Source organism: Notolabrus celidotus, chromosome 2 (assembly GCF_009762535.1).
Source record: "Notolabrus celidotus isolate fNotCel1 chromosome 2, fNotCel1.pri, whole genome shotgun sequence".
Taxonomy (NCBI): domain Eukaryota; kingdom Metazoa; phylum Chordata; class Actinopteri; order Labriformes; family Labridae; genus Notolabrus; species Notolabrus celidotus.
In genome coordinates, this window is record NC_048273.1 from 10,097,190 (window position 1) to 10,113,395 (window position 16,206).

Consider the following 16,206-nt stretch of genomic DNA (forward strand, 5'->3'; position numbering starts at 1 on the left):
AGCAGAGCATCAGATCAGAGGAACCTAACATGAAGAGACGAGACATTAAAGGGTTAAAAACACATGATTAAAGGTTTCAGAGCCTGTATGTGTCCAATCTGCAGAAACTAACTTTAATTACCTGAACGGTCTCGTTATAAATGAACATAACTGTAGATGTTTAAAGTGAAACCACTCCCTCCTCTCAGTGAGTGTATACTGCCACCTGCCGGTGTACGGCTGTACTGCAGGTAAAAAGTCAGTCTGACATCTGTATTTTAAGTTGCAGGAGGACACCTAGTGGTGGACTCGTTCACTGCACCTTCTTCTGTCAGAGTGTGATCATGAAGAAACAGATTCAGGACTCAGTTTGTGAAAAGTGAGTTTATTATAAGTGAAAGAAGGCACTGAGCACGACCTCTGAACTCTAACAGATAAGTGCTTTTACTCTTTTGGTCAGATTAGTGTTTGTTAGCTTCAGGACAAAACGAGTGGACTACAACAGGATCTAGTCTGAACGTAGTCAGGGTCCGGTCAGGTCTGGGTGACGTGGTCAGGGTCTACTTCCTGGATCAGGGCTGGGTGTAGCGCAGGTATTTCTTCCCAGACGGCAGCTCTTTGGTGGTCACGCCGTTAGGGAAGAGAGAGGCAGCTTCAGCGTCCGACAGGGAGGGGATCACCATCACTTTGTCACCAGGCTGAAACGCGCACACGCACACACGTGCACACGCACACACGCGCACACACACACACACACACACGCACACACACACACACACACACACACACACACACACACACACACACACACACACACACACACACACACACACACACACACACACACACACACACACACACACACAAACGCAGAAATTAAAAAACACACCACAAACAGTTCAGGGTCTCCTTTGTTGTATTTTATGTTTTCAATGGGGGACGAGTCAGGACTGCAAGCAGGCCAGTTCAGCACCTGGACTCTTCTACTACAGAACCATGCTGTTGTAATACATGCAGAATGTGGTTTGGCGTTGTGTTGCTGAAATATGTAAGGTCTTCCTGAAGACGTCATTGTCTGGATGGCAGCATATGTTGCTCCTAAACATGTATATATTGTTCAGCATTAATGGAGCCTTCACAGATGTGCAGGTCACTCATGCCTGTTGCTCCTGACTCAATGATGCCTCCACATCAAAACGACCCTCATGTCACTGTTAAAACAGCGTGTGTGTGATGTGCACAGGTCACCATGCAGGTGTTGTAGTTTACCTTCCAGTCCACGGGTGTGGCGACCTTCTTCTGGGCGGTGAGCTGTAGAGAGTCGATGACTCTGAGCAGCTCGTCGAAGTTCCTCCCCGTGGTGGCCGGGTAGAGGATGGACAGCTTCAGCTTCTTGTCAGGACCGATCACAAACACCTGATGCAGGTGAACACGACATCAATAAATATATAACCTGAAGGACGTGATCGTGAAGACCCCGATGAAAGGTAAACAAATGATCGTGTGTTGCAGCAGAATGAAGTAAAGTTTGACAAGAGTTTGAATTTAAAGAAAGAAAGCATGACATAATTTAGCATGTGAGTTATAACATGTAGTTTAATCACCTCTGATCTCTAACCTCTGACCTTTCACCTGCTTGGCATGAAACAACCTCATGCTCTAACCTGATTGGCTCAACAGGAGGTCAGGGAGGACGTTTAAATAGAGTTTAATGTCTGCTCTTTGGACAGTGAACAGTTAGCAAAGGGGTGTGTGTGTGTGTGTGTGTGTGTGTGTGTGTGTGTGTGTGTGTGTGTGTGTGTGTGTGTGTGTGTGTGTGTGTGTGTGTGTGTGTGTGTGTGTGTGTGTGTGTGTGTGTAAGGATTGTCACTCACACAGCGGGCGGTGAGCGGCATGCCGTCCTTGTCCAACTCGTCGGGGTCAAGCATTCCGAGGTCGACCGACAGCTTTCTGTTGTGGTCGGCGATGATGGGGAAGGGCAGGGCGGTGTCAGCGTCGCTGTTGAACGCCATCACATCCTGCAAACACACACAAATACAAACACACACACACACACAGTGTCACAGATGTTAAAACGTGAGAGCTCACACATCACGGTTTGTTCATGTAGTCTGTGGATGTTTCAGCCCGGCAACTGTGTCCGTCTTTCCACAGATGAGCATCCCTGAGTGTCTGGAGCTGTCGGTCTGTAGGTTTTGAATCATCTGTGTTTCTGTTGTTTAGTTTGAGCAGTAGTCAGAGTAGCGGACTCTTTCTTTAGTCCCTGTTTTCTCTCTTGTTTCGTTCAGTTTGGGGTTTCAGTGAAAGTCTTTTTGTTCATTAGTTTTGTTTGTTTTTTTAAAGAGAGAGATTTTGTTTTGTTGAGATATGACTTATGATTATTCACTGTGTATACATAAACTGTCTTTATTCAATTTAAACTCAGCTTCTGCCTTTTGCTTGAGGACCAGAAGAAAGGGGAAACCTTCTTACTTCCTGTTTCCTTCCTCCCTCTTTAGACGGGTGAAACAGTGATGATAGATATTTCACAGACTCTCTCTCTAAACTGGAAGTCTCACAAAGTCTCTTGGGATCATACACGACTTTAGATCAAAGAAACACGGCGGGCAACAGGTCGAAAGAAAAATCAACCATCCACAGATCGTGCTCGTCTGTCCTCGAGGTTCCCCGACACGACAGGATGTCTGATCATAAATACTGAACATGTTTCATATTTAGGATGTGAAACTGGTGCAGACATGACGCTCTTCTGGATCAGGGGAAATAAACATGGCTTCAGATCTGCGGTCAGATCGAGTGTCTCGCCTGAACTCTGACTCTGTCTGCTGTGAGGAGTGAACACAGAGCTACAAACAGTATCACAGACTCTGATCCGCTCTATAGAGACTCAATGTGATAATCTTAATTCTCTAGAGCTGAAATTAAACGATTATTTAATCTTTGTATTGCTGCTGGTCTCTCTGGACTCCTCCTGTGATTTCTAAGAAGTCAGAAAATTGGGCAAAACCTTCAGTCTCTTGATGACTTTGTGTGTCTTTGACAGAAGTGAAATAAAACAAAGAAAACAGCATCTTCACATCAGATACTGTAATATTAACTAATCATCAAACAGTTTGATTTGGTCTGTGGAGAAACTTCAGAGCTTTAAAGAGATCCTCTTTCCGTCGTGTCACTGTTATAACATCAGCTCCTCTGACCTGTTGGACCAATCAGAGGTCTCTGTGAGGAGGAGCTCAGCTAACAGCCAATCACAGAGGAGCATTTTTTGTGTGAAGCGTCAGGGACAAACTCATGCATGTTTGACCCCATAGGTTTATAAAAACAAACAGACACGGTTAGAGGAGACGTTAATCATTATCCTGAAGTTTGCTGCAAAGATCTGCAGAGACAGAAATGTTATGGGGAGGTTAAATATGAAGCAAAACTCCCGTCCTCCTGATTAATGATTCTTCTGTTTCTGTAAATTCATATGCTCCTCCTCCACCTCTGTGATCTGTGTCTGCAGCTCTGTAGTCAGATTAAAGGACGCTGCAACATCGCAAAGAAGTTTGTTTACTTTTCTTCTGCAAAACATTAATCACAGAGACGTGCACGATCATCTATCAGTCTGCACGTCTGACAAACTGCATCTTCACTCTCTGTTTTATAAAGGGTTAAAAATTAAACCAAAGATGAAGAGTGGGATGATAAACGAGTGCTAACTTTGACCTGAAAAAACTGGACAGATATTACTTCCAGGCTCCGCCCACAGTGACCTGACATACCTTCACCTCTTACACAGTCAGTACAGCTGTGTGTGGTTGCGTGCGTGCGTGCGTGCGTGCGTGCGTGCGTGCGTGCGTGCGTGCGTGCGTGCGTGCGTGCGTGCAAGTTTGGTGGCCCTGACCTTGCTCCAGTTGCGATGGTCCTCCACGCTGTCGATGGATAAGGCGATCATCTTCACGCCTCGTTTCTTGAACTGCTCGGTGTACCGGGCAGCGCAGGCCAGCTCGGTGGTGCAGACGGGGGTGAAGTCCCTCGGGTGAGAGAACAGGATCCCCCACCTGCAGGGGGGGACACACAGAACACAGTGAGGTTTATTATTCTGCACATTAAAAACACAAAGATGATTCTCATCCAGCACGGGGGTTCAAATGCTTGGAACACGTCACAGGTTTATATGGGGACGCTGAGTGAAGGTGGATCCTGCAGACTTCACTAATCTGATTATTTACACTACGTCTGATCAGATTCATAAATCAATGAGGGACGGTAAGTTTGCTCTCAGGAAGTATTGTATCAGGAGTGTGCCGTTAGCACAGCTGAGCACTGAAAACACTGAACTGTGTAAAACGGGCAGAGCATAAAGCTGTTAATGGACACGGGCCCTGAAGCCTGGTTTATACCTCCTTGGCTCTACACTGCAGTGACCTTCGCTGCCAAGAGCGCCACATACCTGAGCATTAGAGAGTCTGCAGCACTCTGCAATACTCCACCTTAACACTAGCTGGCAGCGTGATATCTATTTCTCGTCACATCACAGTTTTTAAGGTTCTGCTATGTTCTCTGCTCGTGCGTGCACTGGAAGCTGTGGCGGCTGAATCAGGGTGAGTTATGTTGGAGCTGATAAATGTCGTGCAGCAGTTATTGCAGAGAAGAAAAGAGAGGAGATGGACTGTACGGCAGCTGAGGACGATGGCGGTGATACTGGAAATGTTGTGAATGAAGGAAATATGATGCTGTCCTTCGACCAATCACAGGGCTTGAGGACAATTTTGAAGCTATGTGTGTAGGCTTCTGCAAATAAAGCTACAGGAAGTCTTTCTTTCTTTAACCTTTATTTAACCAGATGAGAACCCATTGGGATCAAGACCTCTTTTACAAGGGCAACTTGGCCAAGAGGTCAGCAGCACACATCAAAATAAATAGTACTATTCACTAGTATGGAGCATATATACAGCCAGTGTGTAGAAACAATCAATAATTTAAAACTGCAACTAATTTACAAATAGTGCAATTTGTGAATGCAAAACAGCATTTTTTTTTTAAACACAGGCTTTTTCTGGGGTCTGTCTTTCTTTTAAGATGGAGCCAAAGGAAGTGAAATTAAATCAGACAAATTCAAGTCCTTCTGGAGCGAATTCAGAGCAGTGGGAGCAGCTAAACTAAATGCTCTCCTACCGATCTCTGTCCGTACACGGGTAACACACATTACTAAGATGTCGGAGGAGCACTGGGCATAGGGGCTTTAAGATCTTTGTAGATATCCACACACAAATAAGTTGGGACCAAGCCAAGAAGGGATTTATAAATCAGATGTAGCCAATGTGTGCGCCTGCATACACTCAAGGATGGCCAGTCGGCTCTAAATATCAGCATGTGTGATCACGCTGAGGTGTGGTCAGCAGGAAGAATCCACACCAAGGTTCACTGCCCTCTACATCTGAGCCAAAACACCAGTGAACAGATGAGCATGATACAAATCATCACTGCTGACGTTCAGGCGAACACACCCACGGTTCATGATGATAACAAACAAAGCTGTAAACAAGCTATAAACAAATTTAACTTCCACATGATGATCCTGCAGAGAGTCTCTGTTTAAAGGACTCATAAAGAAGTTTGTCCTCTGTTATAATCAAAGTTATAACAGCTCAGTCCCACCTCGGACGACGCATAGTTTTAACTCAGCTCATGGGGGGACCTGTCTGGCCACCCCTCTGCAGCGCCCCTGAGCTTTAAAACCAGCTGTGTGTGACGAGCATGCAGAGGAGGACGATGAAGAACATGAAGTCTCTGAGGAGGAAATTCCGGCGTCTGATTGAGAAAACAGACGACTGAGATTCAGCTGAGTTTCTCCAGAAACATCACAGGATCATCATGAAGAGACGTTTCTCTTTATAATCTCTTAAAATCAACATTTACAGCTGAAGCACATGAGCTCTCTGCCTCACGTTGTAACGTCCACTCATCACATGTTGTAAAACAACAGGAAGGCGCTGAGATCACCTGACCACTAAGTGACCAGATTAAACTGAGAACGCACCAGTTTGATCCTGCAGAGAACACAGAGACTCCAACAGGGAGGGAAGTGATCAGAAGTTAGAGAGTTAAACTTCAACAAAGCTTTAAAATACATATTTAGAATAAAAACACAGTCAGAGAGAGAAGGAGGCTCGGGTTTGATTGTGCAGAAACTTTTGAAAAGGCTCAGCGAGGCTTCAACAGACGGAGCCCCTCACAGTTCAACATCCACCCCCCCCCCACACACACACACACAAAGACTGAGATGTTGTGTAACGATTCAAACAGAGAGAGGTCAGCGTGTTTATCTGCACATACTTCAGCCCTTTGGGACGCTCCATCTGCCTGCTGGACTGAAGCTGCACTGACGGCTTTAAGAGCGCAGAGGAGCAGAACGAGGAGTGTGTGTGTGTGTGTGTGTGTGTGTGTGTGTGTGCTGTGCAACATGTGTTTTAGTTTTAGTACACTGTGTGAAATATGTGTGGTTTAAAGGTGCAGATTTTTAGTGTACTGCACATGTGAGGGACCAATCAGAGAGCAGATTTCGACCATTAGTGAAGATATGAACTTTATTTTGCAACACATCGAGTCTGAGGGGAAGGCTATCATGACCCTGAAAGAGTCTCTGTACAGGATACTGCTGCAAATAATCTGACCTGAGAACAACAGAGGAGTATGAATGGAACACACTGTGCTGTGTGTGAATGAATGTGCGTGTGCGTGTGTGTGTGTTTGTGTGTGGTTCTTTTCATTCCTCTGTTACATAAACACACACAAGCTGAACAAAAGTGACAGATCAGGTTCTCTCTCTCACACTCACGCACACACACACACACACACACACACACACACACACACACACACACACACACACACACACACTGCTGCAGGTCACTATTAAAACGCATCCGTAAAACCAATAAAAACCTGTCTGATTAAATTGTTATGGAACATGTTGATCCTCTAACACAGACCAGTCCTGGTCCTGGTTCTGGTCCTCTCTGTGAGGTCCAGCAGGAGTCGCAGCAGATTAAACATCTTTAGAAATGTGACTCAAAGCATCTAAGTGTCCCTGATCCTGCAGCCCTCTCTCCGTCTGGCAGCATCTCAGTCTCACACACATGTACGCTTCAAACTCAGGCTAACATCTCATTGTGTTGTCATATTAGATTTTCGGAGTCTGCGCACTCACGAGTTTCCCAGGAAGTCATGGAAGCGGATCTTGCCGATGGTGGTGTCGGCCTCGAAGTTTGGGAACTCGTCCCCCAGCAGGATCCCCGGCATGTTGGCTCTGTCTGCGGTCACACAACAGAAGGAGGTCCAGGAGAGCCTGCGCTGGTAGTCTCTGGTTTAGACCACGTGAGGGGACCCGGATATGGGCGGGGTTAAATTCATGACGCAGCAGGTCATCGGCCAACCAGAGAGGAGGCGTCAAAATATAACAGTGTTTAGTTTCTTTGAATTTTAGACCTTTATTACCTAAATTAATAAGTTATTTAAAACATGTTTGGACTGTAAAGTTCTCTTTTTAGTAAAACCACAAATAAAAACGACCTTGTGAAGTCTTTATGGAACAATTTCTAGAATAATCTCAGCTCCTCAATAATCGTGCAATAGCGTAATTTAATCCATAACCTAATTTATTATCATATTCATCTGCTAAAATGTGCACTCTGGCTTAGGCAAACATAGTTATGTCTTTAAATAGTACCTATATACGTCTTGTGTGGTACGGATTAGTATTTTTTCTTATTTTCAATAAGTAGCCTACTTATTTTACTTTTCTTATTTGTATATTTAAGTTTCTCTATCTATTGTCTTTACTGTCTTGTTGAATTCCGGTGTTCCAATCACCACATCAAATTCCTATTGTGTGTGAACTATCTTGGTAATAAAGCTTTCTTGATTCTTGATTCTCGAGTGTTTGGTTGTTTTTGTTTTGATGAATGAAAATATAAAACACAACAAATGAGACAATGAATGCATGCAAACGTGTCTGCTATCTGTATACTATATCTTTATGACACTCTGTATAACTGTAGTAAATCATATCTTATCATAGTGTTATTTGTTTTTAGAGCCCTACACGGTCAGGCACCACCCTGCATTAGTATCTGTTGACCTCTTACACACCTCATCGCTGTCTGTGATCCTCTTACCTGGAGTTTGAGGACAAAAAATACAAATGTGACATTAACACTAATGACAACACCACTGTTCGTGAAGTAGAGCACACTTTATTGAACACATTACAATAAATAGAGGAATACAGTTTTGTGCAGGTCACAGGTGAATTGGAGGACAGAGCCTTCTCAGTAGCCGCCCCCACCCTCTGAAACTCACTCCCCTCCAATATACAAAACTGCTCTGACCCTTCAGCTTTCAAATCTCTTTTAAAAACTCACCTTTTTACCTTTAAGTTAGCTTTTAATTTGTGATTATACTGTTGTTTTGTTTGATCTGTGTTATTTGTTTTTTGCTTGTATGGATTTTAACAATTGTACAGTGTCTTTGAATTTTTGAAAAGCGCTATATAAAATAAATGTATTACTATAAATGAAATACTTCAAAATAATATAAAATCAAACACACTAAAAATAATAAAATGGGTAAGAGTAGAAAGAAAAGTTCAAAATAAGTTAAAGTTAAAAAATATCAGATAAATTCAAAAAAAATAAATTAATAAATATGATTGTATTCTTGTTTTATCAGACAGAAACACAAAGAGCAGTTTGAACCTATGTTATAGCTGGAGCAAGGTTTAATCCACTGATCAATAATGATCAACCAACAGCTACAGCACATAAATAATTACTCTGTTTTTTTTTATGTTTATATCCTTTTTTTTAATATAAACACCTTTCTTAAGACCCCAAATATTTAAAGACATATTTTAAATTTGTATTTAGATATTTTTATAATTCAATCAAAACATGTTTATATTATTATTTCATACAGTCTATGTTATATTAATTAATAATTATTTTTTATTTATTATTGTTATCAACGTATTGGGTTGGCATAGAAACCGGTCACATGGTCAGAGAAACACAGTTTCCCAGGAGTCATTGCGGCTCGATAAACAAAGATGGCGGCTACGCTCTGAGTTCAGGACGTGATGTGAATCGTGAAACGAACCGAAGATCTGAAGGAGCAGCAGCCGCACAGCACTGCAGAGGACTCAGCCCGCGGTGCGGATACATCACACCCACCCTCTGACACCCACCTACACCCGGACCACCTACACCTGGACCACCTACACCCAACTACACCCGGACCACCTACACCTGGACCACCTACACCCAACTACACCTGGACCACCTACGCCCGGACTTTCACCTCCTGCCCCCCCGGACTACACCTCCTGCCCCCCGGACTACACTTCCTCCCCCCCGGACTCCATGCCGTCCCCCAAAGCGAAGAACCCGGGCCGGCCTGGAGGCAGCCCGGTGCTCGGAGGCTCGAACGGCCGCTACGACTTCATGTCTCTGACCAAGCCGCTGAGCCGCTCCTCTCCCCAGCCGCTCCTCCTCCAACGGCAGGGCTCCGACCCGACCACAGCTCGCCTCCGGGCCTCAGAGAGCCCCACTCGGCGCCGGGGCTCCAGCTCCTCCACGGGCTCCGGACAGGGTCTCCCTGAGGAGGACGGGATCCGGCTCAACCCCTCCTTCCTGCGGGTGGCGCTCAGCTCGCTGCTCGCCATCGACCTGTGGATGTCCAAGCGGCTGGGGGTCTGCGCCAACGAGGACTCGTCGTGGGGGAGCGTGCGGCCCCTCATGAAGCTGATCGAGATCTCCGGGCACGGGATCCCCTGGCTCGCAGGGACCGGATACTGTCTCTACAAGAGCGACAGCGCCGCGGGACAGGAGGTCATGCTGAACCTGCTCATGGGTAAAACCTGAACCTGTCTGTCTCAGTACCACCTCTGTCTTCATCTGACATGCGCAGCTCTCACAGGTGTCCCCCTCCCCACCTCTTCACCTGTCTTTCATCTGACATGCGCAGCTCTCACAGGTGTCCCCCTCCCCACCCCTTCACCTGCCCTCCACCTGTAGAGCTCCTCTGTTCTTCCTTCCACCTTTCATCACCTGCATGTCTCTCCTGATCCCTCTCTGCACACATCTCTGATCTGATGGACTGTAACACCTGATCTCTACCTGGACCAGTCCAGTCCTGCTTCTTCAGCAAAACCCCTCTACATACATGTATTATTCCCAACAGCATAAGAATGATGAAGCATCAAAATCTCAGCTCTGAGATCTTTGTGATTTGAGAGGTTGGGTTTAGATCCTGTGTATTAATGTAACAGGTATTGCAGAGAGAGAAGTCTGCAGAGTTTGAATCTGATGTCAAGAGTAGTGCCCCAGATATTACCCTCATAATGTTCAGTCTATGGTTCAGTCCCATCATATCATGCACCCTGCAGTATCATCCATGCTGTTGCCCACGTGCCATCCTTCATGAAAACTGGGCCAGACTTTTGTTTAGTGATCCCGTTTCCTAAATTTAATAACCTTCTAACTGGATGTAAATATAAACAATGATGAAGGTATGAGGTTATATTTAGCTGCAGTACAGGTCCATCATATCGGAAACAAACCAGCGACTGTTTATAAAGATGGACCACACACCTCCATCTCCTCCCACTGTAAACAAGTGAAGCCAATATAGAGCTGCAGTAGCCACGCTGACGACGTGTTTGGAGCCAGAACATGCACAGAAGGGATCTGGCTGATGGTGACGAGGGATTGGCGTCATGCCTCCTACCTCTAACCAAACCCACCTTTACTTTGTTGCTAAAGCATCATTGATCCTTAAGGTGGGTTCAGTCCTCAGGTGGGTCCAGTGAGAACAGTTTCTTGTGTGGGTTTGAAGCAGACCCTCTAGGTTATGGTACATTCAAAGACTCTTGTGTTAGTGTTTGTTACATTTCCTCTCACCGTTCCTCCTCTACTCTGATAATCCGGTGCACACAGCGCTGCAGGAGCCTCGTTGGTCGATAGAGCTGTCAATCATGGCCTTAATATGGAGGAGGGTTTGGGCCACTAATTATTTTTTAGTCCTACCTTTTTTATCTGAGTTCTACCTTTAAGATCAAAAACAACATTCTAGAATTCTAGAATGTTAAGATCAAAGACAGAATTCTAGAATTCTGTCTTTGATTCTCAGAATTCCGAGAGAAAAGTCAACATTCTGAAAAAGAGTCAGATCTAAACTGATCCTGCTTTATCTCTCTTTTTTATATCATCACTAACTAATTCACAGTAAACAGAAACATGAACACTGAGACATAAATCAGCATGAGAAGAACTAACTCTAATGACAGAAACCATGTTTGACAAACATTTATTTGTCCTCTGTTTACATGGAGGAGGCGGGGCTTATGAGCTATACTGCAGACAGTTAGCAGGGGAGCTCTAAATCTTTTGGCTTCTCCTTTTGGGCGTTTGTGTCATCCATCTTTTTATTCAGTCTCTGGTGAAAGTCTCAAGAATCCTGGTGTTCTGATAAAGTGACAAAAAGAAGAAAGCTTTCTCATGCTTAGAGGCTGAAGCCTGAAAACTATCATCTCTTATTTTTAAATGGCAGAGCCTACACATCTAAATAATTAAAGTCATGTAGTCTTCAGGAGGAACACCTGCAGTAGGAAAGATTGCTTCAGGCTGCACTGAGAGTTGCTGGATAAAGACTCGATATTTCCTCCAAACGTCTGCCAGTGATCATTAATATTAAACAGGAAACTCCCTGAGTGATGTCCTCATACTGGTTTAACCTGCAGGAGCTGTTTGAAACCGTCTCTAGTGACTGCTCAGGTAAACCGGTATAAAAAACGGGTCCCACCTTGTTACCATTATTAGAAAAGAAGAATTCACTAATTCAAATAAATCCTTCAAATCCCAACAACACAGTGATGAGATCATGTCCTAACACCACACACAGCTGGAGCCTGCAGGTGGATGCTGGGTGATAGCGCTGCTGAAGGGAAGAGTGCAGAGAGGGGGGAGGGAGATCAGTGCGCCAGATTCAGAGTGTGTGTGAGTCAGGTGACTGAGGAGGATGAATCATCAGGTGTGTAAACAGCTTCAGTTGATCGTGTTAACTTGAGCTGCATGTGATTGTGTTGCTCCGTTTGTCCCGTTACAGCCTGGAACAAAACCAGTTTGGGTCTCTGTAGCTCATCTCTCTCTTCATGACAACTGTACGGCTGAATTTATAAACAACTCACCTGTTTACAGCAGGTTATTACCCGGCTGTGTTCAACACTTGATTCTGATTGGCACACCAGCAGCTTTTCTCTTGTTACACACAGCAGCATCTGCCTGATCCCTCCTTATCTCCAACTAAAATGAACGACATCAGCAGAAAACAGCGGCATGAGAAGGTCTGAATTTAACATGAGACACTGGGCTGAATCAATGAATGAACAGGGACACACTGAAGAACCTCTCAGCACCATCGTACCTGCAGACTCTCTGATCACCTGCAGACTCTCTGATCACCTGCAGGACATGCGTCAGGCGCTGCAGGTGATCCAATGTGAGGGGCAGAGGGTGGCTCAGCTGTCTCCTCTGGTCAGTCTGTGGTGCACTCATCCACAGTGTGCATGCTGTCGGTGTTGATCCAACCATCAGGTGGTGCCAAAGCAAGCAAAGATGAAGTCCTGTAGCCTTGCCTGAAGCAGAGACCTGATGTCTGTGCTGGTCCCTGTGTGATCTGGACTCAGGTGTTCTCCGTGACGTGGCCTGACTTCACTTTGACCACGCGGCCTCAGAGATTGACTCACAGATCTGTATGAGTTTGTGATGTGATGCAGCGGAGGACTCTGTGTGATATGATGACACTCTCTCTCTCTCCCCCCTCAGGTCTGATCCTGGACCTGGTTCTGGTGAGCGTGGTCAAAGCTGTGGTGCGTCGCCGCCGCCCGTCTCACAACCGCATGGACATGTTCGCTACCTTCTCCGTGGACCGATACTCCTTCCCGTCAGGCCACGCCACGCGCGCCGCCATGTGTGGGCGCTTCCTGCTGGCTCACCTGGTGCTGGCCGCCCCCCTCAGGGTCCTGGTCCTGCTGTGGGCCGGCCTGGTGGGTCTGAGCCGGGTGCTGCTGGGCCGGCACAACGTGACAGATGTGATGTTCGGCTTCTGGATGGGATACTGTCAGTACAACCTGGTGGAGATGATGTGGCTGTCTCCGCAGACGCTGCAAAGCATGCTGGGACTTGAGGTCTGAGGTCAGCGGGACTGAAGGAGACGTGAGGCCGACACACGTCTGTCTTTAGACCTACACAGAGGACATAGATACGGTACATGTTTAATATATAAGGAGAGACTTTAGGAGGAGCGCCTCCGTCACTCTTCAGTTCGACTCTTTTCTCACTTTTTATCTTCAGGATTTTAATCAGGATTTTAAAAACCAAACCGGTCAGTGAGACACGTTTTAGAACAAACTCACTCCCTCCACGAGTTTTCTTTGAGTCCACGTGAAGTCTGAGGGTCGGTCTGGACAGAAGTAAACCCGGTCTGCTGCAGGATCCAATATAGTTCCCTCATAGAGGAGAGACAAACATGAAGTGAGCTTTAAATGAGTCTTCTGAATGGACCACATGTGTTTACACCAAACTAATAATTTAAGTTTGTTTTTAGATGTTTATTATTTATGATGCACACAAAGAAAGACGTGGAATACGGATAAAGAAAAGAGAGGCGGAGAAACGCTGCAGGAGAAAGATGATGAGGGGTGCAAACTGCTGAATTAATGAAGGTGTATTATGGGTTATTTAAAGAGGTAAATCAGGTGTATCTACATGATGATAATATGATGAGCGTTAGAGGATTCATGAGGTGATGACAGGAAGCAGTGAGTGAATGCAGGTCAGCGGCTCGTCTCAGTTTTGGTGCCAGCCGGTCTGAATTTAGCTCGTACCCAGTTTTTAATCAGACCACGACACTCCGCTCTCCCTCGGGGGCCTGCTGCAGCCCGGCTCTCACACACTCTCCTGTTTAATCATTACAGACCATTTCAAACATTGATCCTGAAGGTGAACCTGCTCACGTCATCTGAAGCACGTCTATATACCTGATTCATTCGAGTGTGAGCGAGGCTGCGGCTGTGTTCGCTATGTAACGTCAGAGATCAGTGAGTGAAGTTCAAACCAACTACAGAAAACATCAAATACACCTCACATGACTAGAGCAGGATTACAGCCTGTTGATTTAATCAGATTAAGATGATAAGGTGTCACAGGGTGCCCTCACACACTCCAGAAAGATCCAACATGAGAGCGCAGCAACAACAGCTCACTTTAATTCTCAGCTTGGATCCTCTCTGGAGTTAATCTGTGAAGACTGGAGAGCCGTGTGTGCGTGCAGAGTTCACACACTGAAGGATCCTCACGCTCTCTTACATTAATATTAAACTCTGGATGACGTCAGCAGACAGGGTGATGATGGTTTTCTCCCAGAGCGCCGGCCTGAGGGACACGACACCTGTTTACATGTTTGAACCCGTAAAAGAAGAGCGGCCAGAACCAACAGATCAGACATCAAGAGGTTTTAATATCAGTCACCTGTTTGACTTGATTTAAAGCAACAAAGAGTCAAAACTCTTCACTCCAAGCTTCTCAAACAGGATTATTTTATGACTTCTTCTTTCTGTAACGACAAGGAATGAAGTATGTTTTAGAAAAGTGAATTCAGAGCATCCCCTGAAATATTCTGGAAACTCTAATCCACAGTTTCCTCCACTTCTTGGATGTTTGACCGACCAACTAACAACAGAGGAGATATCTGTCAGACTAACAAACAATAAAAATGTAACTGCATGCTGCACAGCTCTCACTCGTCTGCAAACCTACAGAAATAAGAGTCTTAAAGAGAGAGAGAGAGAGAGCGCATCATCAGCTGAGCATGTTTAAAGATTACAAACACGTTCATTAGCAGGTAAACTCAGCAGACTCTTCTCGTCTTTAGAGGAGAATCACAAACACTCGTATGTTTCCATAAAGTGAGAACAGAGGCTGAAGTGAAGAGCCGTGCTGGTGCTCCTGATCCTGCTCGCAGGACGTAAATCATTCAGTCAGTTTTATAACAGCTGGACCACGCTGCACTTTTACCCACACGCTGTCCGTTTGCACCGCCGCAGACCTGCTCACCTGTTTGTGCTCTGTTTGATTATAAATATAAGCTGTTAAAAAATGATTCCAGTGTCAAAGTGTGAGCGACTGCTGCTACAGAGAGAATGTTCTGTTTTTGCATCTTTAGTTTGAATATATTTTAAACAGTTTGACGTTGAATCACTGAATGTGGCTGTTAGCAGACTGTTCGACCAGCAACATCCCTCAGCAATAATCGATCATGTGTTTAAAATCTGAACGTGCTGGACGGTGAACTTTGTGACCAAATGATTTTTATGATCGATCTTCGTGTTTAAATGTTTTGACGAGAGAAAAATGTATAGATCAGATTTTGCACATTCCAAATGACAAAGATGCTTCTCTGGTTTCTGTCGTCTCATCGTCATTCATGAAGCTGGACTCTGTCTCTGCTCTCAGCTCTGCCTGCTTAATACTCTAAATAATACTGTGTGTTCTTCTTCATGTGTATCTGCCTGCCTGTCTCGTGAATACGCTGTGTTTATGCTGAATGTGCTGATCAGTGATTCTCAATGATTCCACTGTGGAGGTTTTTAAATAAACAGGGAACAAATGTGAACCCGTCTCCCATCTGTCATCAATGATAGAGAGATAAAACAAAACTCATAGTGCCCCTTTAGAACGCTACACTCACAGCTTGCAGGCCTGCTCATCGTACCTAAAGCCTCTAAAAGTAGTATGGAATGTAGAACCCTCAGTTATCAGACACCTCTTCTTTGGAATCCAGGAGGCAGACACCCTCTTCTCTTTTAAGAGAAGGCTTCAAACTTTCCTTTTGGATAGCTAGAGCTGGCTCAGGCTTGGACCAGCTCTTAGTAGTGCTGCTATAGGCTTACACGGGACTTCCAAAAGATCTGTGTCCGGTCCATCTCCGATCATCTGCGGTCTGGCTTCGTGCTCTCTCGTCCGTCAACACCCACCAATTGCGTTTTCAGAACACAGCACAGAGCAGGACCTCCGGACAGCTAGAGTGATGTGACCGAGGTTTTCCTGCGGTAATTCCTGAATCAAGGATTCTCCTCCTCCTCTCCTCATCCATGTTGCCTTTCTGGTCCTCTGAAAACCTCTGACC

At 45.3% G+C, this 16,206-nt stretch overlaps 2 protein-coding genes across 2 annotated transcripts; one reads left to right on the forward strand and one right to left on the reverse strand.

Annotated features, from left to right (window-relative positions):
- Positions 1–344: 344 nt before the first annotated feature.
- prdx6 (peroxiredoxin 6) lies at positions 345–7,361 on the reverse strand. The gene is made up of 5 exons (XM_034675905.1): positions 7,175–7,361; positions 3,866–4,022; positions 1,854–1,997; positions 1,249–1,395; positions 345–677 (listed from the first exon to the last, which is right to left on the reverse strand). The coding sequence occupies exons 1-5, from the start codon at positions 7,264–7,266 to the stop codon at positions 552–554; spliced, it is 666 nt and encodes a 221-aa protein (XP_034531796.1). The 5' UTR covers positions 7,267–7,361; the 3' UTR covers positions 345–551.
- Positions 7,362–9,040: 1,679 nt separating this feature from the next.
- On the forward strand, positions 9,041–15,693 carry plpp6 (phospholipid phosphatase 6). Its single transcript, XM_034704526.1, has 2 exons — positions 9,041–9,873; positions 12,846–15,693. Exons 1-2 carry the CDS (start codon positions 9,384–9,386, stop codon positions 13,211–13,213), a joined length of 858 nt encoding a protein of 285 aa, XP_034560417.1. The 5' UTR covers positions 9,041–9,383; the 3' UTR covers positions 13,214–15,693.
- The last annotated feature ends 513 nt before the right edge of the window (positions 15,694–16,206 follow it).

Coding starts and splice junctions, on each gene's coding strand:
- prdx6 (XM_034675905.1), bottom strand. CDS start 7,266: ATGCCGGGGATCCTGCTGGGGGACGAGTTCCCAAACTTCGAGGCCGAC. Junction 1,998..3,865: donor ACCATCGCAACTGGAGCAAG/GTCAGGGCCACC, acceptor GTGTGTTTGCAG/GATGTGATGGCGTTCAACAG. Junction 678..1,248: donor CCACACCCGTGGACTGGAAG/GTAAACTACAAC, acceptor TGCGCGTTTCAG/CCTGGTGACAAAGTGATGGT.
- plpp6 (XM_034704526.1), top strand. CDS start 9,384: ATGCCGTCCCCCAAAGCGAAGAACCCGGGCCGGCCTGGAGGCAGCCCG. Junction 9,874..12,845: donor CATGCTGAACCTGCTCATGG/GTAAAACCTGAA, acceptor CTCCCCCCTCAG/GTCTGATCCTGGACCTGGTT.